This window comes from Entelurus aequoreus, linkage group LG23 (assembly GCF_033978785.1).
Source record: "Entelurus aequoreus isolate RoL-2023_Sb linkage group LG23, RoL_Eaeq_v1.1, whole genome shotgun sequence".
In the NCBI taxonomy this organism is placed as follows: domain Eukaryota; kingdom Metazoa; phylum Chordata; class Actinopteri; order Syngnathiformes; family Syngnathidae; genus Entelurus; species Entelurus aequoreus.
In genome coordinates this window covers 20,475,623-20,500,678 of record NC_084753.1, presented here as the reverse complement: position 1 = coordinate 20,500,678, position 25,056 = coordinate 20,475,623, and the positions used below count along the sequence as shown (strand labels likewise).

Sequence of the window (25,056 nt, the reverse complement as noted above, 5' to 3'; positions counted from 1 at the left end):
AACCGAAAAAAAGAAGAGAAAAACTAGCTAATTCGAATCTTTTTGAAAAAATAAAAATAAAAATTTATGGAACATCATTATTACATTTTCCTGATTAAGATTAATTTTAGAATTTTGATGACATGTTTTAAATAGGTTAAAATCCAATCTGCACTTTGTTAGAATATTTAACAAATTGGACCAAGCTATATTTCTAACAAAGACAAATCATTATTTCTTCTAGATTTTCCAGAACAAAAATGTTAAAAGAAATTCAAAAGACTTTGAAATAAGATTTAAATTTGATTCCACAGATTTTCTAGATTTGCCAGAATATTTTTTGGGAATTTTAATCATAATAAGTTTGAAGAAATATTTCACAAATATTCTTCGTCGAAAAAACAGAAGCTAAAATGAAGAATTAAATTAAAATGTATTTATTATTCTTTACAATAAAAAAAATTAATTTACTTGAACATTGATTTAAATTGTCAGGAAAGAAGAGGGAGGAATTTAAAAGGTCAAAAGGTATATGTGTTTAAAAATCCTAAAATCATTTTTAAGGTTGTATTTTTTCTCTAAAATTGTCTTTCTGAAAGTTATAAGAAGCAAAGTAAAAAAAATGAATGAATTTATTTAAACAAGTGAAGACCAAGTCTTTAAAATATTTTCTTGGATTTTCAAATTCTATTTGAGTTTTGTCTCTTTTAGAATTAAAAATGTCGGGCAAAGCGAGACCAGCTAGCTAGTAAATAAATACAATTTAAAAAATCGAGGCAGCTCACTGGTAAGTGCTGCTATTTGAGCTATTTTTAGAACAGGCCAGCGGGCTACTCATCTGGTCCTTACGGGCTACCTGGTGCCCGCGGGCACCACGTTGGTGACCCCTGATATATGGTATAAATATGCTATTTGCCGACATAGTCTGCTGCATTGCACCTGTCATTTGTTCTATCACACAACAACACAGTGTGTGGGTGTCCCACACGTAAATGACCTCTGCGCGCGCGCACCCGTACACACGTGCGCGCGCGCACCCCCCTTCCCTCACACTTGGTAGAGTCCTGGACGGAGCATCATGGCGGTGGACGGTAAGTGTTTGCTGTCAGGTGCCCTGTGAGGGACTCTCGTGAAAACTTTCCAGCTGTGACGCAATGCTGCCCAAAAGGACATTCATGTCATTTAATTTTGGCCTCGGGGCGGCGTGTGTTATCGGTGGCTACCTCGACGCGAGCGAGCTAAAGTGCGGTGCTGATGCAGAGGAATGTTGCGATCCCATCACGGGATGCGTTCATGTTCCAAGTCGTATCGGAGTGGTGGTGCGTTCAAGTCGGGACGTTTGAAAGAAAAAACACCGCACACGACGGACGACACATTTGGCGAACGATTCAATGTTTTCTCTCCAACACTTAAGCCGAAAATCACGTGTGTTTAGGTGTGCAGTGCGATCACGTGACCACCACTTTTGCTGGGACTATATTAGTCAGCGGATGTATCTACATGCCGTCGCCATGTGTGCACCGTGGTTGTCTACTACTATTAGCCTCGTCCATATTAGTTGGAATCGTCAATTACATACACCACTAAATTTAATTAAAAAAAAAAAAGAATCCCTTCAGCCCTCAGCTTCCCAAAAACTGCTTCAAAATATATTTTTACCACTTTAACCAAGATCTTTTAAATGGACTTCAGTGTAAAATATTCATATTCTACAAAACCCAAAACCAGTAAAGTTGGCACGTTGTGTAAATCGTAAATAAGAACAGCATACAATGATTTGCAAATACTTTTCTACTTACAGTCTATTGAATTGAATAGACTGCAAAGACAATATATTTAATGTTCGAACTGGGAAACAATTGTTTTTTTTGTTGTTGCAAATAATCATTAAATTAGAATTTAATGGCAGCCACACATTTTAAAAAAGTTGGCATAGGGGCATTTTTACCACTGTGTTGCATGGCCTTTCCTTTTAACAATACCAACAAAACGTTTGGGAACTGAAGAGACCAATATTTGAAGCTTTTCAGGTGGAATTCTTTCCCATTCTTGCTTGATGTACAGTTTAAGTTGTTCAAAAGTCTGTGGTCTCCTTTGTTGTATTTTAGGCTTCATAATGCGCCACACATTTTCAATGGGAGACAGGTCTGGACTACAGGCAGGCCAATCTAGAACCCGCACCCTTTTACTATGAAGCCACGCTGTTGTAACACGTGCGAAATGTGGCTTGGCATTGTCTTGCTGAAATAAGCAGGAGCGTCCACGAAAAAGACGTTGCTTGGATGGCAACATATGTTGCTCCAAAACCTGTATGTACCTTTCAGCATTAATGGTGTCTTCACAGATGTGTAAGTTACCCATGCCTTGGGCACTAATACACCCCCATACCATCACAGATGCTGGCTTTTGAACTTTGTGCCTGGAACAATTCGGATGGTTCTTTTCCTCTTTGTTCCGGAGGACACGACGTCCACAGTTTCCAAAAACAATTTCAAATGTGGACTCGTCAGACTACAGAACACTTTTCCACTTTGCATCAGTCCATCTTTGATGAGTTCTGGCCCAGCGAAGCAGACGGTGTTTCTGGGTGTTGTTGATAAATTGCTTTGGCTTTGCATAGCAGAGTTTTAACTTGCACTTACAGATGTAGCGACAAACTGTAGTTTCTGACAGTGATTTTCTGAAGTGTTAATGAGCCCATGTGATGATATCCTTTACACACTTATGTCAGTTTTTGATGCAGTACCGCCTGAGGGATCAAAGGTCACGGGCATTCAATGTTGGTTGTCAGCCTTGCCGCTTACGTAATAATAATAATAATGGATTAGATTTTATATTGCGCTTTTCTATTATTAGATACTCAAAGCGCTCACAGAGAAGTGGGAACCCATCATTCATTCACACCTGGTGGTGGTAAGCTACATTTGTAGCCACAGCTGCCCTGGGGTAGACTGACGGAAGCGAGGCTGCCAGTTTGCGTCTACGGCCCCTCCGACCACCACCTATCATTCATTCATTCACCAGTGTGAGCGGCACCGGGGTCAAAGGTGTAGTGTCCTGCCCAAAGACACAACAGCAGCGATTTGGATGTCAAGAGGCGGGGAGAGAACCTGCAACCCTCAGGTTTCTGGCACAGCCGCTCTACCCAGTACGCCATACCGCCCCTAAACGTGCAGTGATTTCTCCAGATTCTCTGAAACTTTTGATGATATTACTGACCGTAGATGGTGAAATCCCTAAATTCCTTGCAATAGCTCGTTGAGAAATGTTGTTCTTAAACTGTTCGACAATTTGCTCACGCATTTGTTGACAAAGTGGTGACCCTCGCCCCATCCTTGTTTGTGAATGACTGAGCATTTCATGGAAGCTGCTTTTGTACCCAATCATGGCACCCACCTGTTCCCAATTAGCCTGTTCACCTGTGGGATGTTCCAAATAAGTGTTTGATGAGCAATCCTTAACTTTCTCAGTCTTTATTGCCACTTGTGCCAGCTTTTTTGAAACATGTTGCAGGCATCAAGTTCCAAATGAGCAAACATTTGCAAAAAATAACGTTTTCCAGTTTGAACGTTAAATATCTTGTCTTTGCAGTGTATTCAAATGAATACAGGTTGAAAGGGATTTGCAAATCATTGTATTCTGTTTTTATTTACAATTTGCACAACGTGACAACTTCACTGGTTTTGAGTTTTTATATACATTATAACAAAGGCACGGTAACCTTTTAAAGTGAATTTTTATTTGGGAAAACAATAAAGGATATTTTATTAAAACACACACTTCAACATGAATATTGAATTAACTTATTGAATTCAATGAACACAAATTATTTTGTAAAACAAACATCTTAACTAAATAATATAATTAATATACTGTATGTATGTATAAAATATCAACATTATTATTATTTTAAAATGTGTTTTATTATGTATTTGTATTATTATTAAGCCGTGAGATTGATTTAATCAATTATTGACAGCAACATTGATTTTATTGCAGTATTATATTTTCTTTGCAATGTGAAAACTAAAAAAAAAAAATCACATGGCATTTTTTCTTAAACTGACATCAAAAATATATTTATTTAGAGAGAGATTTAAAAAAATATAAATCTATGTTCATTTAAAACAAGTTAATTGTTTTAAATGTCTACATATCAAATACAAATTATATTGTAGGTATACAAATATTTAATTTAAAATATTTTTTCATTCACTTTTATTAAGCCCTGATAATGCTTTATTTATTAATTGGCACCAACACTGATTATATTGTTGTTGTTTTTTGCAGTGTCAGAATTTAAAACTCACACTTGTCAGTCAGCTTCTCTTAGACAAATACATCATATACTGATGTTTAAAAAATAAATACAAAATGTCTTGATATTTTTCCACTTAAAACAAGTAATTCTTGTTAAACAATTTCAAAAAATCAAATATAAATAATATTTTGTGGATTTTAACCCTTTAATGACCAGTATGTTTCTGTCACGCTACTGTTTTCTTAAATACACTTTAAAAAAGTAAACATTGTGTACATAAACACCATTCCAAACATTATTAGATACAAACACTTCTCATTTTACAAACCCCGTTTCCATATGAGTTGGGAAATTGTGTTAGATGTAAATATAAACGAACTACAATGATTTGCAAATCATTTTCAACCCATATTCAATTGAATGCCCTACAAAGACAAGATATTTGATGTTCAAACTCATAAACTTTATTTTTTTTTTGCAAATAATAATTAACTTAGAATTTCATGGCTGCAACATGTGCCAAAGTAGTTGGGAAAGGGCATGTTCACCACTGTGTTACATGGCCTTTCCTTTTAACAACACTCAGTAAACGTTTGGGAACTGAGGAGACACATTTTTTAAGCTTCTCAGGTGGAATTATTTCCCATTCTTGCTTGATGTACAGCTTAAGTTGTTCAACAGTCCGGGGGTCTCCATTGTGGTATTTTAGGCTTCATAATGTGCCACACATTTTCAATGGGAGACAGGTCTGGACTACAGGCAGGCCAGTCTAGTACATGCACTCTTTTACCATGAAGCCACATTGATGTAACACGGGGCTTGGCATTGTCTTGCTAAAATAAGCAGGGGCGTCCATGGTAACATTGCTTGGATGGCAACATATGTTAATCCAAAACCTGTATGTACCTTTCAGCATTAATGGCGCCTTCACAGATGTGTAAGTTACCCATGTCTTGGGCACTAATACACCCCCATACCATCACTGATGCTGGCTTTTCAACTTTGCGCCTATAACAATCCGGATGGTTCTTTTCCTCTTTGGTCCTGAGGACACAACATCCACAGTTTCCAAAAACAATTTGAAATGTGGACTCGTCAGACCACAGAACACTTTTGCACTTTGTATCAGTCCATCTTAGATGAGCTCAGGCCCAGCGAAGCCGACAGCGTTTCTGGGTGTTGTTGATAAACGGTTTTCGCCTTGCATAGGAGAGTTTTAACTTGCACTTACAGATGTAGCGACCAACTGTAGTTACTGACAGTGGGTTTCTGAAGTGTTCCTGAGCCCATGTAGTGATATCCTTTACACACTGATGTCGCTTGTTGATGCAGTACAGCCTGAGGGATGGAAGGTCACGGGCTTAGCTGCTTACGTGCAGTGATTTCTCCAGATTCTCTGAACCCTTTGATGATATTACGGACCGTAGATGGTGAAATCCCTAAATTCCTTGCAATAGCTGGTTGAGAAAAGTTTTTCTTAAACTGTTCAACAATTTGCTCATGCATTTGTTGAAAAAGTGGTGACCCTCACCCCATCCTTGTTAATGAATGACTGAGCATTTCATACTTTTATACCCAATCATGGTACCCACCTGTTCCCAATTTGCCTGTTCACCTGTGGGATGTTCCAAATAAGTGCATTCCTCAACTTTACCAGTATTTATTGCCACCTTTCCCAACTTCTTTATCACGTGTTGCTGGCATCAAATTCTAAAGTTAATGATTATTTGCAAAAAAAAAAAATGTTTATAAGTTTGAACATCAAATATGTTGTCTTTGTAGCATATTCAACTGAATATGGGTTGAAAATGATTTGCAAATCATTGTATTCCGTTTATATTTACATCTAACACAATTACCCAACTCATATGGAAACGGGGTTTGTAATTACAAGGAATCTTTGCAGAAAACAGTGAGGTGAGATTTTTTTCTGCATGATTTGAATGAGAAAAAGTAGTGCCATCTGTTGGACAGATACATACAAACAATTATTTTGTGGTTTTATAGCACTGTCATTCACAAGACAAAAAACATTTAAATGTTGACAACCGTATGAATTAATGTTGTCGAAAAAAGTTTGCATTTGTATTTACACAAACGTAGGTTTATGTGTTGGAGTTGACATGGTATGCAAAACTTACAAAACTACAGGATAACATGTCCTCCCTCTCCTGTTGTAAATCGGTGCTCTAGATTTTGCTGCTGCAACACTTTTTGACGTTGCTAAGTTTTTGGCCCGAGGATGAAAAGCCAGCAGACACTTTCAAGTGAATTGGTCTGGAGAGCTTCTGTCTGCTGTGTGACAGAACACAAATCAGCCTCTCTGTTGGTTCATTCATCTTTTGCCAATCAAACCAAACTTTTTAACACCCGCCACCTTCCTCTTAGGTTCTCAGACCACAACCCTCCCCACGCCCCAGTGGTACAATACAGTTGTAGCTATTGCCACAGACTTTGGGGGTATTGTATATGCATGCTTTTTCTACATTCATTTTAAATGCCAGAAATCACTTTTGAAAAGTCAGAAGAAAAAACATAATTCTCATCAAAACATTCCATATTTTCACTTTAAAATAAAGGTAATGTAATTTTGCATATAGTGTTGTCATTTTTACTTATATTTTTTTCAAATACAATAGCCCCTCGTTTATTGCTGTTAATTGGTTCCGGACATGACCGCAATAAATGAATTTTCGCAAAGTAGGAATCATTATTAACTATTTTTATAGCAAAAGCATAAAAAAGCCTGTTTTCAACTTTCTAAATACATTTTTCAACATTATAAGAGGCCCCTAGACATAAAAGAACAACCTACAATCATCTTTAAATTTGTTTAATCCAAAACATTAATGCCCCCTGACGCTGAGCCAATCAGTGGCCACCATAGTGAACAGGGCGCTCTGATTGGTTTGGTCTTCTCTAGTGGCCAATACTACTGTAGTATTGATATTTTTAATTTATTCAGCCACATTTATGCTACAAAATGATTATTATTTTAATTTAAAAAAAATCAGCGATGCGGTGAAGCTGCAATATTTGATGCACGATGAGGCGAGGGAAGTCGTAATTTTGCACCAAAACATTTTTATTAGAATACATATAAGTCATGGGGAATTAAAAAACTTTATGATTAAAAAAATTCTTAATTTTGAAGAAAACAGTCAAATCTATACGAGAAAAAAAAGTCTTAATTTTACAAGAAAACAAGTCAGACATTAAAAAAAATACATTTCCTGAATTTATGGTTAAAAAAAATCTACATTTTGGCAAAAAAAGTTAAATTCATACAAAACATCTTAACTGTACGAGTTTGGTCTTCTCTAGCTGCCAACACTATATTTTTCGTTTTTTATCCATTTTTATGCTTGAAAATGCCTATTTAAAGATCAGAAAATTGTAGAATTATGCTTTTAAAAAATTCTTAATTAAAACAAAAGAAATTGCAATGTAGTGAAGCCGCAATATTTGAGGCAGGATGTAGCGAGGACGAATGTACATTGTATTCATTTCATATTTTCAGGCTATATTTTTTCTGCAATTGTTAAAATGTTAGTGTGGAACATTTTACAGTGAAGTTGATTTGCACAGAAGCTATCTGTAGCTTGTGTACATAAAAAAACCTAAAAAGTGATGTAATTCTAGACAAATTAAATCAATGGGATCAGTATTAAAAAATATTTCCCACAAATAGAGTATCAATTGATTTAATTTTGAATGGGTCTATAAAAGGAACAGCTCCTCAAGATCCGACTCCTTCAAAGACCCATTAATACCAACTCTAATGAACAAATGTTTGTACTGCATATTAATACACTACATTATGTCTTTATTCTTCTTTAGGGGGAGGGAGGAACTGTGGCGTTCACGAGCTCATCTGCGCACGACGAGGTAACGCCAAACCGCCCCAGGCGTGTTTTATATGTTCCAAGACTGTATGTACACTTCTGATTGTAAGTTTGTTGGCCTGACAAGTTGCTGAATTATGAATGACGTATCGAGTTTTGCCTCACTTCGACAAAAGGTGGCGGCGAGCGTTCATAATTTATTCAGGTCCAGGTTTTGTTTTGTGTAAGCAATGTTTGTCGATTGTCTATCTCCCTTTTAAACAAGCAAAGTGTGAAAGTCTCAAAAATGGGATGAATATTTAAAATTCCCTTCAAGGATAATTATCTTTATCCATCCATTCATCCATCCATCTTCTTCCGCTTATCCGAGGTCAGGTCGCGGGGGCAGCAGCCTAAGCAGAGAATCCCAGACTTCCCTCTACCCAGCCACTTCGTCCAGCTTCTCCCGGGGATCCCGAGGCGTTCCCAGGCCAGCCGGGAAACATAGTCTTCCCAACGTGTCCTGGGTCTTCCCCGTGGCCTCCTACCGGTCGGACGTGCCCGAAACACCTCCCTAGGGTGGCGTTCGGGTGGCATCCTAACCCTAACCAGATGCCCGAACCACCTCATCTGGCTCCTCTCGATGTGGAGGAGCAGCGGCTTTACTTTGAGCTCCTCCCGGATGGCAGAGCTTCTCACCCTATCTCTAAGGGAGAGCCCCGCCACCCGGCGTAGGAAACTCATTTCGGCCGCTTGTACCCGTGATGTTGTCCTTTCGGTCATAACCCAAAGCTCATGACCATAGGTGAGGATGGGAACGTAGATCGACTGGTAAATTGAGAGCTTTGGCCTCCCGGCTCAGCTCCTTCTTCACCACAACGGATCGATAGAGCGTCCGCATTACTGAAGACGCCGCACCGATCGGCCTGTCGATCTCACGATCCACTCTTCCCTCACTAGTGAACAAGACTCCGAGGTACTTGAACTCCTCCAATTGGGGCAAGATCTCCTCCCCAACCCGGAGATGGCACTCCACCCTTTTCCGGGCGAGAACCATGGACTCGGACTTGGACTTAATTATCTTCATACTGGTGCTATTTGTGTACTCATTTTTTCTTACAGTTTTGTCTCACAATAAAAAAGACGAGTACGTGAAAATCAAGATTACTGAACAGAAACTATGCTATACGTAAAATTAAGTCCAAATAAAATGGCAATGAAGTCGTAATTTTGCACACACACACAATATTTTCTTACAAACAAGTTAGAGGTTTATGAGAATGAGAATCAAAATTTATGCTGATTAAATCATAATTGTGTAGAAAAAAGTCAAATTTATATGAGAAAAATTCTTAATTTTGGGAGAGAAAAAAGTAGGACATTTATGGGAATACAAATCAAAATTTTACAATAAAACCATAGTTTTGGAGAAAATAATGACATTCATGAGATTTTTTGTAATTTACACGAGAAAATAAGTCAGACATTATTGAAAATAAAAATCCTAAATTTACACAAATAAAATCATAATTTGAAGAAAAAAGTTAAATATATACAGGACAACGTTCTTAATTTTACAAGAAAACATGCCAGACATTTATGAGAGTAAAAACCATATTCTCTTTTTTTTTTTTTTTTTTAAAGGCAAATTTATATTAGGAAAAAAAAGCCAAATATTTGGAGAATAAAGACTCCATTTAAAATTATATTTTACACCTAAGTCTTGATTTTATTGAGAAAACTGTTGTCATATTGCGTGAATAAAATCATAGTTTGAGAGAAAAACAAATCTGAATTCAATAAGGAAAAATAAAAACTTGTAATTGTATCATAATAATTTCAGGATCCACTCTGTTAATTAAAAAACAAAAAATACAAATCTTTTTAGTAAAAAAAACCCAGTTGTATTATTGATGGTCTCAGACTGTTGTGCGTCGTGAATTATAGTCCAAATAACATGGCAATTAATTTGGAATTATGTTTTTTAATGAATAAGCAAGTCAAATATATAATTTTGAGAATAAAACCCTAATTTTAAGAAAATAAAATACATTTTGGAGAAAAAGTCAAATTTATACGAGAAAAAAATATCTTTATTTTACGAGAAAACCAGTCAGACATTTTTGAGAAAATTAATCCGAAACTTATGATAAAATAATAATTTGAGAAAAAAGTTGAATTCATTAAAACATTTTTTCCAATATTTAAAGAATAATCATAATTTAAAATGGTAATATTTTTACACCAAAAAAAGCCTTGATTTTATGACAAAAAATTATATTTTTTTGTCAATTAAATCATAATATATTATAAAAAACCCCATCTATATTTATTGAAGAAAAAACTTTTAATTGTATCGTAAAAATATCAAATTCAACTCTTTTGCACAAGAAATAAAGTGTTAATTTGTAAATATATTCCAAAAATTAAATTACATCTAAAACCTTGAGGAAAAAAAGTCCCAGTTGTATGATTGCTGGTCTCAGACTGTTTTGTTACGTGAATTAAAGTGCAAATAAAAAGGCAATTATGTCATAATTTTACACACAAAACAAGTCAGACATTTAAAAATACAAATCATAAATTTATGATAGTTAAATCAAAATTAGAGAAAAAAGTCACACTTATATATAAGAAAAAAAGTCCAAATATTTTTAGAATAAAGTCGTCGTTTGCGAGATATTGAATCATAATTGTACAAGAGTTAAAAAATATATATACATTTTAAATCACATGATTGTATTTTGAGAAAAAACATTTTATATATTGAGCATAAAATCATAATCTATGAGAAAATAAATCTCAATTTAAAAACAAAAAAACTTGTCATTTTTTCATAATGCAATTCCTTTGTTACAAGAAAGTGTTAATTCAAACAAAAATCCTCAAAAGTCCCAGTATTATGCTTGCTGGCCTCAGACGGTTATGTTTGCACCTAAATGACAATTTTGACATTCGCTCGGCAAGTATAGGATTCATTTGTTCTAAAAACTTTATGATTTTGTCTCATAAAATATGCTCATTATCTCTGTAATATGACATTATCTTTTTATTCTCCTTTACTATTTTCTTCATTTGATCATGTATATTGTTGCAATTGTATATAATAATATTAATAACAATAGCGGGTGTTGTATTAATATAAAATAGACACCAAGGTTGGGTGGCTGCATCTCTACTTTCCAGCTTACATGGATGGAGTGAGGGGTCGGGTTCCCTCCGGGCTTTAAATTATTCAGCTATCGTTCACATTTGCAGAGTATTGCCGTATACCATATGGCGTTTCGCTCGCCACACAACGGGATGCAGGAAGGTAACAGCAATAATTGAAAATAAGATAACTTTGTGTGACATCCAGAAGGGGCTTTTTTTCCCCCTGGAATAGCAGACGGTAAGGCTGGACTGGAGCAGCAAAGGCTTCTTTATCTCTTCTTGGGACTTTAGCTTTGGCTACATTTCATTCTGCAGTTCCCATTTTTTATAGCTTCCAAACGAGTGGTTAGGGACCGTGGGCCAGCTTTAAAACAAGGTATTTTCATGGTAAACATGACGATCTTTGTATCGCATCCGACTAAGCTGGCGTGAGAGCCAGACTGGGGAAGTTAACTAGGTCTCAATTTCATTCAGATGGCTCACATAAAAATAGCACGGCCATGATTCCATGCAGCACGGCTGGCCTACATACAGAGCTGCTGCCCCTGTGGAGTACAGACGACTCTCATCATTGTTATTATTGCTAACTATTACAAACTCTCTGCCTCTCTACGTCCTCAGTGTCTCCTGAGCTCCTGGGAGTCCTGTCCTCCATCGCCGCCTTCATGGCATTGATGGCCCTGTTTTTTCTTTACCTCAGCAACAAGCTGTCTGTGGACAGTCCCGACACGCTGCCACACCTCGGCGGTTATCACAACAGCCACACAGGTACATGCACACACACACACCCACACACCTACTTAAGGCATCTTTGGGGCGGTGTGGCTAAAACACCCCTTGATATTTAATAGAGGTGGGAATCTTTGGGCACGTCACGATTCAATTCAAAGTAAAGCAAAGTAAACACAATTGGATAAGTACCATTTTGAATATTCCGCTCCGAATATCTCCAGCAATTTCCGCAGATTCTACTCTATTCTGCACTCTGACAATGTTATCAGACCAGTCACACTCGAAATACGCAAACATAGGAAAGAGATGTGCTGTTTATCATTCACAATCCTTATGTAAGTCAAGAATACATATGGTTGGCTTTTTTTTTTTTTTCATATACCGGTATTCGAAATCGTAAATAAATAGCAAACAATTGAGTCAACAGATCAATGGTCCTCTATTGCGCCCGTTATACCCTCTAAAAACATACAGAAACCGCTAAGAATACATGTCGTGACCTGAAAATGAACCAAATATGAGTGATATTATTATAAGCGCCAACGCAGACGGCCTATGTTAGCGGTGCATTGATAGCAGTGATCTAATGCTAGCTCAGTGGCCTAGTGGTTAGAGTGTCCGCCCTGAGATCGGTAGGTTGTGAGTTCAAACCCCGGCCGAGTCATACCAAAGACTATAAAAATGGGACCCATTACCTCCCTGCTTGGCACTCAGCATCAAGGGTTGGAATTGGGAGTTAAATCACCAAAAATGATTCCCGGGCGCGGCACCGCTGCTGCCCACTGCTCCCCTCACCTCCCAGGGGGTGATCAAGGGGATGGGTCAAATGCAGAGGACAAATTTCACCACACCTAGTGTGTGTGTGACAATCATTGGTACTTTAACTTAACTTTAACTTACCCTGCTGTTGCTCACACGCTAACCCGGCGGCTGCTTCTGCTTCGTCTTAAACTTGATAAAAGTAAATTCTAGATTATAATTAAGCATCTGTCACCTAGGAGTAGACAAATGGGGTCATGGACCGACAGACTGGTCCACTTTGTCATCCACGAGATGGTGAAAGAGACAGTAGTTGCGGCAACTTTTTTTTAAACCCTTTGTGAGGATTGTGATTGAATCTTCATCCAAACGGAGTTATGAGAGCGTCCTGTCGGTCAGCTTCCCAACGAGAGTGGAACTTGTACAGTAAGTGTTTGTTTTATCATGGTTAGTTTGTATGTTTAGCACCCAGCAATGCTGCGGATGCTAGTTTAGCGCTTGGCTGAACGTATTGTTCATCCTCTTTATGTTCGGGCTCAAAAATACAAGGTCCTGTATCATAAGTTTCCCCAAAGTAATCATTGTTAACTCTCACAAAGTCTGCTTGATTAGCATTGTTGTGTATGGAGAATAGATCTGTGGTTTCTTACGCTATGTCACGGATCACGTGACTGGCTTTCTGATTAACTCTCAAAATGGCATCTGAAATGTCGGTGAGTCATATCTATTTATTCGCAAACTATGGAAGTCTTTTGGTGTCATAAACCAGATACAAGCCCAACTTTGAAGCAATGGATGGAAATCACAATGGACATTTATAAAATGGAGAAGATAACTGCGTTTATTCACTATACATTGGATAAATTTACTTTATACTGGGAAACTGGGTCAATTATGTCACGCCCCATAAGCCTGATTTTATTTTCTTTAATTAGTGATTGTACTGTTTAAAAAAAGATTACTCCCTATATATGTCTATAGTTTTTTTAAAATTTACTATACATTATTTTATTTTATTTTATTTGTTATTATTTTTGATTTTTTTATTTGTTAATATTAAATATTACTTTGGTTTGATTTCTTGCTGTTTTTCTCTTTTTTTTGGGAGGGAGAGTGGTGGCGTCGTTGGGATATAAACAAGAAAAATATTTTGACATTTAGGGCAAACAATAGATGTATGCAGATATGATGCAATTGATAGGAATGTCTGATGCTGGATGTCAATAAAAAATGTATAACATTTTTTTTTTTAAATCAGATACATATGGGTGACGTTCATACGTTGTCAATATTCAGTGTTTTATCGTTCATAGTTAATATTGTAAATCTCGCATTCTTTATTTTCATGTACATTTTGGGTGTCTTATTCAGCAAAAAAAAATTATAAATTCCAATCAGTTTAAGGCGGTCTGTCATAACGTTTTCAGCTTTCAATCAGACATTATTGTGAGGTTTTGTATTAGTGTTCCTAAAAATAGATATACCAGCCCCCAGACACATTTTGTTTCTCTAAATTTGGCCCCTCGAGTCAAAATATTTGCCCAGGCCTGATTTAGCGTGTCTCTCTTCATGAATATGCACAATATATACTGATGATCAAAACGGCCACAATACTGGGAGTATGACTGTCAAAAATAAAAAATACTAAACATATTGTCTAAATTGGCCCTAGTGTGTGAATGTGAGTGTGAATGTTGTCTGTCTATCTGTGTTGGCCCTGCGATGAGGTGGCGACTTGTCCAGGGTGTACCCCGCCTTCCGCCCGATTGTAGCTGAGATCGGGGTAGCGGGGGGCGCTGGAGCCTAAGGGAATAAGCGGTAGAAAATGGATGGATGGATGGATGATAATAGCTCTCAATATAGAGACAACTTGTTTTTCTACTCTACTGGTACTTTAAGGTTGTAAGTTGAGGTACTATCATATATATAGTGTGAAATATATTGCATTATATGTGAGAGATGGCGTCAGCGGCACTGTTGCTCGCTGCTAACGACCACATGTCCGTGCCAGTGCCCGCGATGATCTAACCTGTGGGAAGATGGCGTTCTTCAAGAGCTTTCAGCAGAACCTCCCGTCCGTCAACATCTCCTCCATCTTGGACTCGGTGAGCAGCCGAGTGGACGACCTGGCCAACGCCGTCAGCGACGTCACGTACGCCGTCAGCGACCAGCTGACCGAGCAGGTCAACACCATCATCAACAAGGTGCAGGAGGAGGAAGACAGCGAGCAGGAGGCGGCGCCGACGTCCGGAGCGCCGGAGGGTAAAAGCGTGTGGCCTTTGAGCAGGGAGTCAGAAACAAGTTCCAGTACCAAAAACAACCAAAGCGCCGATGCGGCGGAGGCGGAGAACACGGCCAGTCAACTGGAGTGGGAATGGAGGGATGGGTGCTGGCGGGTGAAGAAGACGGAAGCCGAGTTAGTGGAGGAGGAGAAGAAGAAGAAGGAGGAGAAGGAGCTGCAAGAGAAGCGAGAGCAGAGGAGGAAAGAGAGGAGAGAGAAGCGTTTGCAGACGGCCGCCATGTTTCAGAAGAACAATTTCCAGGATGAAGAGGCCGCAGACGGCGGGTTGGAAGAAGAGGAAAAGGAGGAGAGTCGCGGCGAAGAAACGACTCGTGACGACTGTGAGGAACCTGAAAATGAAACATCGCAGCTTGGGAACGACAGAATGTCCCAACAGAAGGAGAAGGACGAACAGGAGGAGAAGTGCAGCCTGGAGGGTGAAGGTGATGACGAGGAGGTGGACGAAGCCTCTGGAGCTCAAGTGAAGAAAAAGAAGAAGAAGGAAAAGAAGAAGAAGAAGGAGAAAAGGAAGAAGAGCAAGAAGAAGGAGAAAATCAAACAAGGTTAGAAGAAGGTGTGCTGCTTGGATGCTTTCAACCTTCTTTCCTGCACTGGAAGTTCTGCCTCTTTTATAATGAAGTGTGCTGTCACTCTTTGGGTCTCGCATGAATGAAACAAGGCGGATGTTTGTGTCCTACCAGAGGTGCTGCTAACAGACAGTGAGGAGGACCAAGACGCTGCAGTCCAGTCCAACGTGAGTCCCGTAGTGCTGCAGGAAGGACACAGCAGCGAGGCCTCGAGCCAACACGGTGAGTTCAGAAAGTGTCGCTCACCTCGCCATGTCGTCATCTTCTGTCTCGACTTTGGGCAGCCGGCAGCATACAGAGGGTAAAGAAAGCCCCACCGCTCATGGAGGGACAACCGCCGCCGTACCGGGACCGGGACCGGGACCGGGGAAGGGTGGCACGCGTGTCCTCCTCTCGCTCGACACGAGAGGCAAGGAGGGGGTCGTCGCCTCAGCGCTGCTCCAGCGAGGCCGTGAGTGTGGACCAGGACACGGAGAGCTACCTCAACAAAGGCTGCGAGGAGGACATACCCAGTGACAGCACTGCTGTGGTGGGCACAGAGGTAAGTGGGGGGGGCTCCTGGAGGCACAGTTTTAAAGCAGTACTCCATCCATCCATCCATTTTCTACCGCTTATCCCTTTCGGGGTCACGGGGGGTGCTGGAGCCTATTAAAGCAGTACTGCATCACCAATATTAAGGTACGTGTTTGTGGACTTGCTGTCATTAAATATTGATATAAAACAAAAACAATGCTCAGTTTTGAAAAAAATGATCAGAAAAGTATATTTTTTGGTACCAAAATGAAATACATTGATTACTAATATAAGACATTTAAATGTGAAATATTGGTTACATATTCCAATAATTGAGAAATATATTGAAACATTATATTATTTAATTTATTTACATGACCTTTTTACATTGCATTTTGTTGAGGACATCCAAATCTTTGACAGATTTAATTAATTCAAGTCACATTCCATCAGGTTTCTATAGCAAGCATCATAACAATAAAAGTTCATTAAATAAATAAGTCGTTAAATATTTAAAATATTCCGCTAACTAAAGGAACATGTTAATAAATAAAAATGGGATTAAATATCAAAACATTTCCTGAAATGTAAAAATAGAAATTAATTGTGAAATAATTAGTAAATCGTTTTATTACGATTAAATATTTAAATATTAAATTAAATAAAGTGATTACAATGATTAAATACGGTAAATATTGAACATACTGCATATTGTTATGAATGTGTCCGTTACTACTTTATATATAAACTTGCAGTGTGTATACAAAATATTGATGCAGGGTTTTGAAGTTGTTTTAGAGGGCTTTGAAGGCGACTACGGTGACTCATTTTCAAGCGGGTTTTATCTGTAAAATCCTAAAAAAACAAACAAGTTCAGTTCCCCTTTAAATAAAAGGTTCTGGGATATAAAAAAGAAACGGATGAAATAAATATTTAGTAAAAAGTTCAAATATATTGAAATTGTGATGTAAATATTAAAGTCACTATTTTAAATATTATTAATGTATGATCAGTTGTTGTATAGTATAGAGCAGGCCTGGGCAATTATTTTGACTGGGGGGGGGGGGGGGCAGTATATCTATTTTTAGGAACACTAATACAAAACCTCACAATAATGTCTGATTGAATGCTAAAAACGTTATGACAGACCGCCTGAAAAGCTGGAATGGAATTTCACTTTTTTTTTTTTTTTAAAGTAAAAAAACACTTTTTTTAACTTGAGACTTCCCGTGGGCCGATTTTGGATGCTTTTTACCCGGAATGTACATGAAAATAAAGAATGTGACTTACAATATCAACTATGAACAATAAAACACTGAATATTGACAAAATATGAACGTCACACGCCCTCTCGATCGACATATTTTACAATCAAGCGAAACGCAACAAAAATGCAACAAACACAGCGAAATATGAACGCAAAGGGTACAAAATAAACCCACCTACAATCTGATATATCACTAAGCTTTAGAACTTTGTTGTAAAAATCTCCTTCTGCGTCTGTCTCTGATACCCGCATTTCAGGCTGACCGCTCTGGAAACACTCTGTGGAGACGCTCCCCACCCACACTGCTTGGTGCCTCGTCTGAGCTGCTGTGACGTAGATTACCATAGTAACTAGTGTATCATGCAAAAGCGCAGATCAATCAATCAATCAAGGAAATACTTTGTATAGTTCAAGACTTACGGTAATTTGAAAACATCACTGCACTTCATAATGGCAGCTACAGTTTCGATCTTAAAGGCCTACTGAAACCCACTACTACCGACCACGCAGTCTGATAGTTTATATATCAATGATGAAATCTTAACATTGCAACACATGCCAATACTTATAAAGTGCAATTTTAAATTTCCCGCTAAACTTCCGGTTGAAAACGTCTTTGTATGATGACGTATGCAAGTGACGTCACTAGTTAAACGGAAGTATTGGTACACCTTTGAATCCAATACAAAAAAGCTCTGTTTTCATCTCAAAATTCCACAGTATTCTGGACATCTGTGTTGGTGAATCTTTTGCAATTTGTTTAATGAACAATGAAGACTGCAAAGAAGAAAGTTGTAGGTGGGATCGGTGTATTAGCGGCTGGCTGTAGCAACACAACCAGGAGGACTTTGACTTGGATAGCAGACGCGCTAGCCGCCGACCGCACGGATGATCGTTTAAAGTCCTTCGTCCTTCCGTCGATCGCTGGAACGCAGGTGAGCACGGGTGTTGATGAGCAGATGAGGGCTGGCTGGCGTAGGTGGAGCGCTAATGTTTTTATCATAGCTCTGTGAGGTCCCGTTGCTAAGTTAGCTTCAATGGCGTCGTTAGCAACAGCATTGTTAATCTTTGCCAAGCTGGAAAGCATTAACCGTGTAGTTACAGGTCCATGGTTTAATAGTATTGTTGATTTTCTGTCTATCCTTCCAGTCAGGGGTTTATTGCTTTTGTTTATATCTGCATTTGAGCCCGATGCTATCACGTTGCTCCGTAGCGAAAGTGTTTCGCCGATGTATTGTCGTGGAGATAAAAGTCACTGTGAATGTCCATTTCGCGTTCTCGACTCTCATTTTCAAGAGGATATAGTATCCGAGGTGGTTTAAAATACAAATCCGTGATCCACAATAGAAAAAGGAGAAAGTGTGGAATCCAATGAACCCTTGTACCTAAGTTACGGTCAGAGCGAAAAAAGATACTTCCTGCACTGCACTATAGTCCTTCACTCTCACTTTCCTCATTCACAAATCTTTCATCCTCGCTCAAATTAATGGGGTAATCGTCGCTTTCTCGGTCCGAATCGCTCTCGCTGCTGGTGTAAACAATGGGGAAATGTGAGCAGCACTCCAGCTTGTGACGTCACGCTACTTCCGGTAGGGGCAAGGCTTTTTTTATCAGTGACCAAAAGTTGCGAACTTTATCGTCGTTGTTCTCTACTAAATCCTTTCAGCAAAAATATGGCAATATCGCGAAATGATCAAGTATGACACATAGAATGGATCTGCTATCCCCGTTTAAATAAAAAAAATTCATTTCAGTAGGCCTTTAAAGATCTAAAAAACAATATTTGGGAATGTCTGGTGGGCCAGATTGAAAAGCCCAGGTCTGGTATAGAATATAAGCGTTATAATGACTATTATCAAGTCAAATCTAACACTGTAGTGGTGAAAAAATGTGCGTGAGTAATGAACTTCCCTGTCTGAATGTGAACATTTAGGACAGTTGCGGCCCTCAGCTCCTCTCAGCCTACGAGCCGGAGCCACTAGCCAAGTACGGCACGCTGGACGTCGCCTTCGAGTACGACTCCACCGAGCAGTGGTTGGCCGTGACGGTCACCGCGGCGACGGACATCCCCGCTCTCAAGCAGACGGGCAACATCTCGTGGCAGGTCCACCTGGTCCTGCTGCCCACCAAGAAGCAGCGGGCCAAGACGGGCGTCCAAAAGGGACCGTGTCCCGTCTTCACGGAGACCTTCAAGTTCTCCAGAGTGGAACAAGAGGCCTTGGGCGACTGTGCTGTACGATTCCGCCTGTACAGCATCAGGCGCATGAAGAAGGAGAAGATCCTGGGCGAGAAGGTCTTCCACCTGACTAAACTCAACCTGCAGGGGAAGATGGCTCTTCCAGTCACCCTGGAGCCTGGCTCCGAACTTACAGTGAGAGAGGATTCATATCTACTAATAACCTGAACATATCACAGAGTTACTGTATGTTTGTTTTTCAGGGCTGTGGTTCGGTGGTGAGCGTGTCCCGCAGTGCAGGAGCCGTGTCCTACAGGTCTACAGAGGACTCGTCCTCGCCGGAGATCCTCCTGGGCCTCGTTTACAACTCTGCCACAGGAAGTTTATCTGCCGAGGTCATCCAGGGCAGCCACTTTAAAACCACCTCGTCCGATAAACCCGTCAGTAAGTACATTTTATTTTTACTCGCGCATTCTGGGATTTTGTCTTTTTGTTGATTCTTTGAAACTGTTTTTCTGCTGCATCGATATCTCTCTCAATTCTACCTTTTACACTATTCATTTCCTTTTTCTTTCCAACTTTGTGTGATATGTGTGTGTGTGTGTCACAGATGGTCTTTTTTGTTGTGTAAAACATTTCGTTGGGGGACAACTGTATATCATGAGAGGTAAGAAACTATACATAAGTCAATGATTTAATATTTTTGAGCAGAAATGTTGCTCAGACTAAACATTTATTTTTTTATAGCATTCAATTAAAATTTGGTTTGTCTTTATTCAATTAGTATATATATTTTTCTTAGATTTGAGGAATATGTAAAGTGCTAACCTTTAAATATGTAGATTATAATAGTGATCCATAACAACATATTTAATTGATGTGTACAATATAATTATATCTATAATAATTTATATTATAACTAAATAATCCATAATAATTAACATATTATAATTAAATAAATCGTAACAAGTTAACTAAAGTTTGTTCATAGCAAATAAATGTATTAAATAAGCCATAACAAATTAATTTATTATGAATAACCCATAATATATGTGCATTTAAAAAAACAAACATTTGTATCATGATAAAGTAAAATATGTACAATACTGTATATTATAATTAGTCCATCATAATATACAGTAGGAGAAAATATGCATATTTTAATTAAATGACCCATAATATATTTATAAATATGTATATTAAAATGATCCATAATAAAATATTATGTAGATCATAATTCATTAATCAATGAAATATTAAATATGCCATTCTAATAATTATATGACATTAACAAATTTGTATAATCAAATAAAGCATAATAAATGCGTTTATTATACTAGTGTAATCCATATTATAGCAATACATATATTCATAATATTCCATATGTTAATACATTTGTATCATTAGAACAAATCATATACTTTCCATATTTCTAGATTATAATAAATCAACATATTAAATATGTACATTTAATTAGTCCTTAATATAATTTTAGTAAATATATATATAGTACTTAAATAATTCATTATATTTTAGGAAATATGTATTTTATACCTAAACACAAACCAACATTTCAGTTATGTATATTTTAATTCTATCATCGAAACAAATATGTATTTTGTAATTACATAAGCCATATGCATACAATTACATAATTGATAATATAAATTATATACTTAATCCATGTAATTTAAATAAGATATTAACAAATGTATATTATAAATAATCTGTATGAATCGCATAATATAATATGAATAAATAGATGTAATTGTATATTTACTATAATTACCTAATGTATAATGATGATGATGTACATTATAATTAAATATAGTGATAACATCCCCAATATTTAGAAGTATATTCAGAATACTTAGAATAAATTGATTGATTGAATAAGACATTGCACTCTGCCACAGGATGTGACGTATGCTGCACTACTAACATTCCACCACTTGGTGTCACTCTCCCCCCACCACCCCTGGCAGACACTTACGTCACGCTGAGCATGCTGGACTCCAAGGGGAAGGAGATGTCCAAGTGCAAGACGGCGGTGTGCAGAGGCCAGCCCTGCCCCACCTACAAGGAGACCTTCGTCTTCCAGGTGGCGCTCTTCCAGCTCTCCGAGGTGTCGCTGGTGTTGTCGGTGTTCTGCCGCCGCAGCAGCATGAGGCCCAGGGAGCGTGTGGGCTGGGTCTCCTTGGGACTCAACAGCACCGGCGAGGAGCAGCTGGCCCACTGGACGGAGATGAAGGAGGCCGAGGGGCAACAGGTGTGTCACTGGCACACGCTTACTGACACATAGCGGGGACCAAAAGCATCCCAGACTTGGATGTGATGTGCACTCACTGACCTTGGAGGCGGAAGCATCCTTTTCCTGAAGGCAACAATTTTTTTTACGAACCAGAAAGTGAACAGCGATGTTAAAATAGCAGGGTGAAAAAAAACAACAACACCACATGGGGATGGCAGCATCATGCCAGATGGGACAGGAATGATTCAGTCAAGGTAGAACAGTTCTAAACAGTCAGTGCCGGTCCAAAACCCTCAGAGATCTCCTGAAATTGAACATGACAGAACATACAATTCTGGAATGAACCAGCCAGAGCCCAGACCTAAATCCTATTGAAAATACATAGGAGAGAGAGCCTTTATGTCAAATGTGCTATGCTGTTGAAAAGTACTTCAACCAAGCATCATATTGGCTTTAGATTACATTTTTTAACCAAAAATATAAAAACACCCCAAAAGGCTAACTAACAGTTGTTTAAGAGAACACATTTCCCTACTTATATATCTCATATACATTTGAAATTAAACGTCCTAAAGGTACCTTTTTCTACAATACTAAGGTTTTGAAATATTCGCTAGCTGACACTTTGCGAGCTAATTGCTAGCTGACAGTTGGCGCGCCAAAGGCTAGCGGACAACTTATGTGCCAATGGCTAGCTGACAACTTGTGTGCTAATCCCTAGCAGAAAAATAGCATGCTAATTGCTGACAACTAGAGTGCAATTTGCTAACTGGCAGCTTTCACTGCTAAACGCTAGCTGGCATCTTGCACCGCTAGCCACTATCTAACAATTAGCGCACCAATTGCTATCTGACAACTGGTGCGCTAATCGCTAACAGGCAAATAGAGCGCTGATAGCTAAAAACTAGAGCGCAAATTGCTCGCTGGCAGCTTTCACCGTTAGCCACTATCTAACAATTAGCGCACCAATCGCCAGCTGACAAGTGGTGCGGCAATTGCTCGCTGATAACGGGTGTGCTAATCGCAAGGTGACAACTTGTGCGCTAAATGCAAGATGACAACTGGTGCTCTAATTGCTAGTTGGCAGCTACGCTGCTAATCTGCAGATGACAACTGATGCAATAATCGCTAACTGGCAACTGATGCGCCAATTGCTATCTGACAACTGGTGCGCTAGTCCCTAACAGGCAAATAGAGCGCCGATAACTAAAAACTAGAGCGCAAATTGCTCGCTGACAGCTTTTACCGCTATACACTAGCTGACAACTGGTGTGCCAATCGCAAGCTGACAACTGGAGTGCAAAGTACTAGCTGGCAACTTGCACCACTAACTGCTAGCTAACAATTAGCACACCAGTTGCAAACTGACAACTGGTGCACCAATCGCTAGCTGAAAACTGGTGCGCTAATTGCTAGTTGGCAGCTATGCCGCTAATCTCAAGAAGATAAATGGTGCGCTAATCACTAGCTTGCAACTGATGCACCAATTGCTAGCTGACAACTAGTGTGCTAATACACTCAGTGTCCGCCCTGAGATTGGTAGGTTGTGAGTTCAAATCCCGGCCGAGTCATACCAAAGACTATAAAAATGGGACCCATTACCTCCCTGTTTGGCACTCAGCATCAAGGGTTGGAATTGGGGGTTAAATCACCAAAATGATTCCCGGGCGTGGCCACTGCTGCTGCTCCCCTCACCTCCCAGGGGGTGAACAAGGGGATGGGTCAAATGCAGAGGACACATTTCACCACACCTAGTGTGTGTGTGTGACTATCGTTGGTCAATAGCTTACAACTAGAGCACCATAGTGCTAGCTGGCAGCGTTCATCGCTAAACGCTAGCTGGAAATTAGCGCACCAATCGCTAACTAACAACTGATGCACCAATCTCTAGCTAAAAACCAGAGCGCAAATTGCTAGCTGAGAACCGGTGTGCTAACCGCAGGCAGGCAAACTAAAGCACAAATTGCTAATTATTTTAAATGCTAACATGAGTAGAATAATATAATTCTATAGTCATGTTTTTATTTTTAAACTGCAAGGTACATTAAGTGGGGTGTCGATGTCACTGCCATTTGTAAACTACACTACAGTGTGTTGGATCCATATTAAGTGTATTTAAGGACATTTACATTGTGGAAAAATTGCAAGAATATAAAAAAAAACTATTTTTTAGTCTAATCGACCAAAAATTTCCATAGACCCCCATTTGAAGATCTGTGTTGTAATATAAACGGCATAATATTCAATAGTATATAATGAAATCCATACATTAAATATATGGTATAGTTTTGTTTATATTTTACTTACCAGTATAGGAGTATGATAAAATTAAGAAAATAGATTTTCCAATTGTTTTACCGCTTTAAGAATTAAAAACACTCATACCGAATCTAAAATAAACAGATGTTATGCAAAATGCCGTATTGTATCGACCATATATAAAACTGCCTTTTTTCACCCATTTTGTTTAAAGAAATAAAATAAAGATTTTTAGATTTTTTTTTTTGTGTTTTTAGTTGTAATCTTTCAAATTAACATAGCTACCTACCAAGTTTTTTCAGTGTTTTCCAAACGAGGAAAAAAATATCATTTTATATGCAGCGTCTACACCAGTGGCCCCCAAACTACGGCCCGCGGGCCAGATACAGCCCGCCAGCATCAAAAATCCGGCCCGCGGGTAGTCCCGAGTAAAATAATTTACTTTTTAAAAAAAAATTATTAATATGTTTTTAATCAGTCCTTTCTAGCCAATCCATCAATCAATTTCAAATCATATTGTCTAAGAATGCATTTTCCCATCGCGCGACAAGTGTGCGCTTTTTCAGTCAATTAGTGCATGAGGCAAAAAAAATTACGAATTCAGTGGGAAAACGTAAAATAGACTCTGAGTGTAAAGTTTTTAAACATCAGTGGACATATGACTTTTTTTTTGTTCAGTGTAGGGCAGGGGTCGGCAACCTTTACCACTCAAAGAGCCATTTTGGCAAGTTTCACACATTAAAGAAAGTAATGGGAGCCACAAAAATGTTTTTAAAATTTAAAATGAAAAACACCGCATACAAAGCTTACATGCTTTGTGCTATGTTAACCAGGGGTCTCAGACACACGCACCGGCACGCACTTTAATGTGGGAATTTGATGTTAGTGCAGCCCGCGAGTTTTGGATGAATGTCGCTTGCGTCACACCTGCCAACCCTCTCATTTTTCCCGGGAGACTCCCGAATATCAGAGCGTGATGACACTGCATTTGGCGCCCTCTACAGTCTGCCCAAT

At 38.6% G+C, this 25,056-nt stretch overlaps 1 protein-coding gene across 3 annotated transcripts; it reads left to right on the top strand.

Moving 5' to 3' along the window:
• The first annotated feature begins 1,043 nt into the window (after positions 1-1,043).
• syt14b (synaptotagmin XIVb) lies at positions 1,044-24,789 on the top strand. 3 transcript variants are annotated; one of them, XM_062034772.1, is made up of 10 exons: positions 1,044-1,070; positions 6,629-6,700; positions 8,081-8,128; positions 11,839-11,985; positions 15,691-15,798; positions 15,861-16,117; positions 19,290-19,727; positions 19,796-19,976; positions 20,143-20,199; positions 21,518-24,789. In XM_062034772.1, exons 1-10 carry the CDS (start codon positions 1,058-1,060, stop codon positions 21,832-21,834), a joined length of 1,638 nt encoding a protein of 545 aa, XP_061890756.1. In that variant the 5' UTR covers positions 1,044-1,057; the 3' UTR covers positions 21,835-24,789. The 3 variants fall into 3 exon arrangements, with proteins under 3 accessions (XP_061890756.1, XP_061890757.1, XP_061890755.1); XM_062034773.1 differs by lacking the exon at positions 6,629-6,700 and having other exon boundaries at positions 1,047-1,070; XM_062034771.1 differs by lacking the exons at positions 1,044-1,070; positions 6,629-6,700; positions 8,081-8,128 and adding an exon at positions 14,720-15,552 and having other exon boundaries at positions 11,961-11,985.
• Positions 24,790-25,056: the final 267 nt, after the last annotated feature.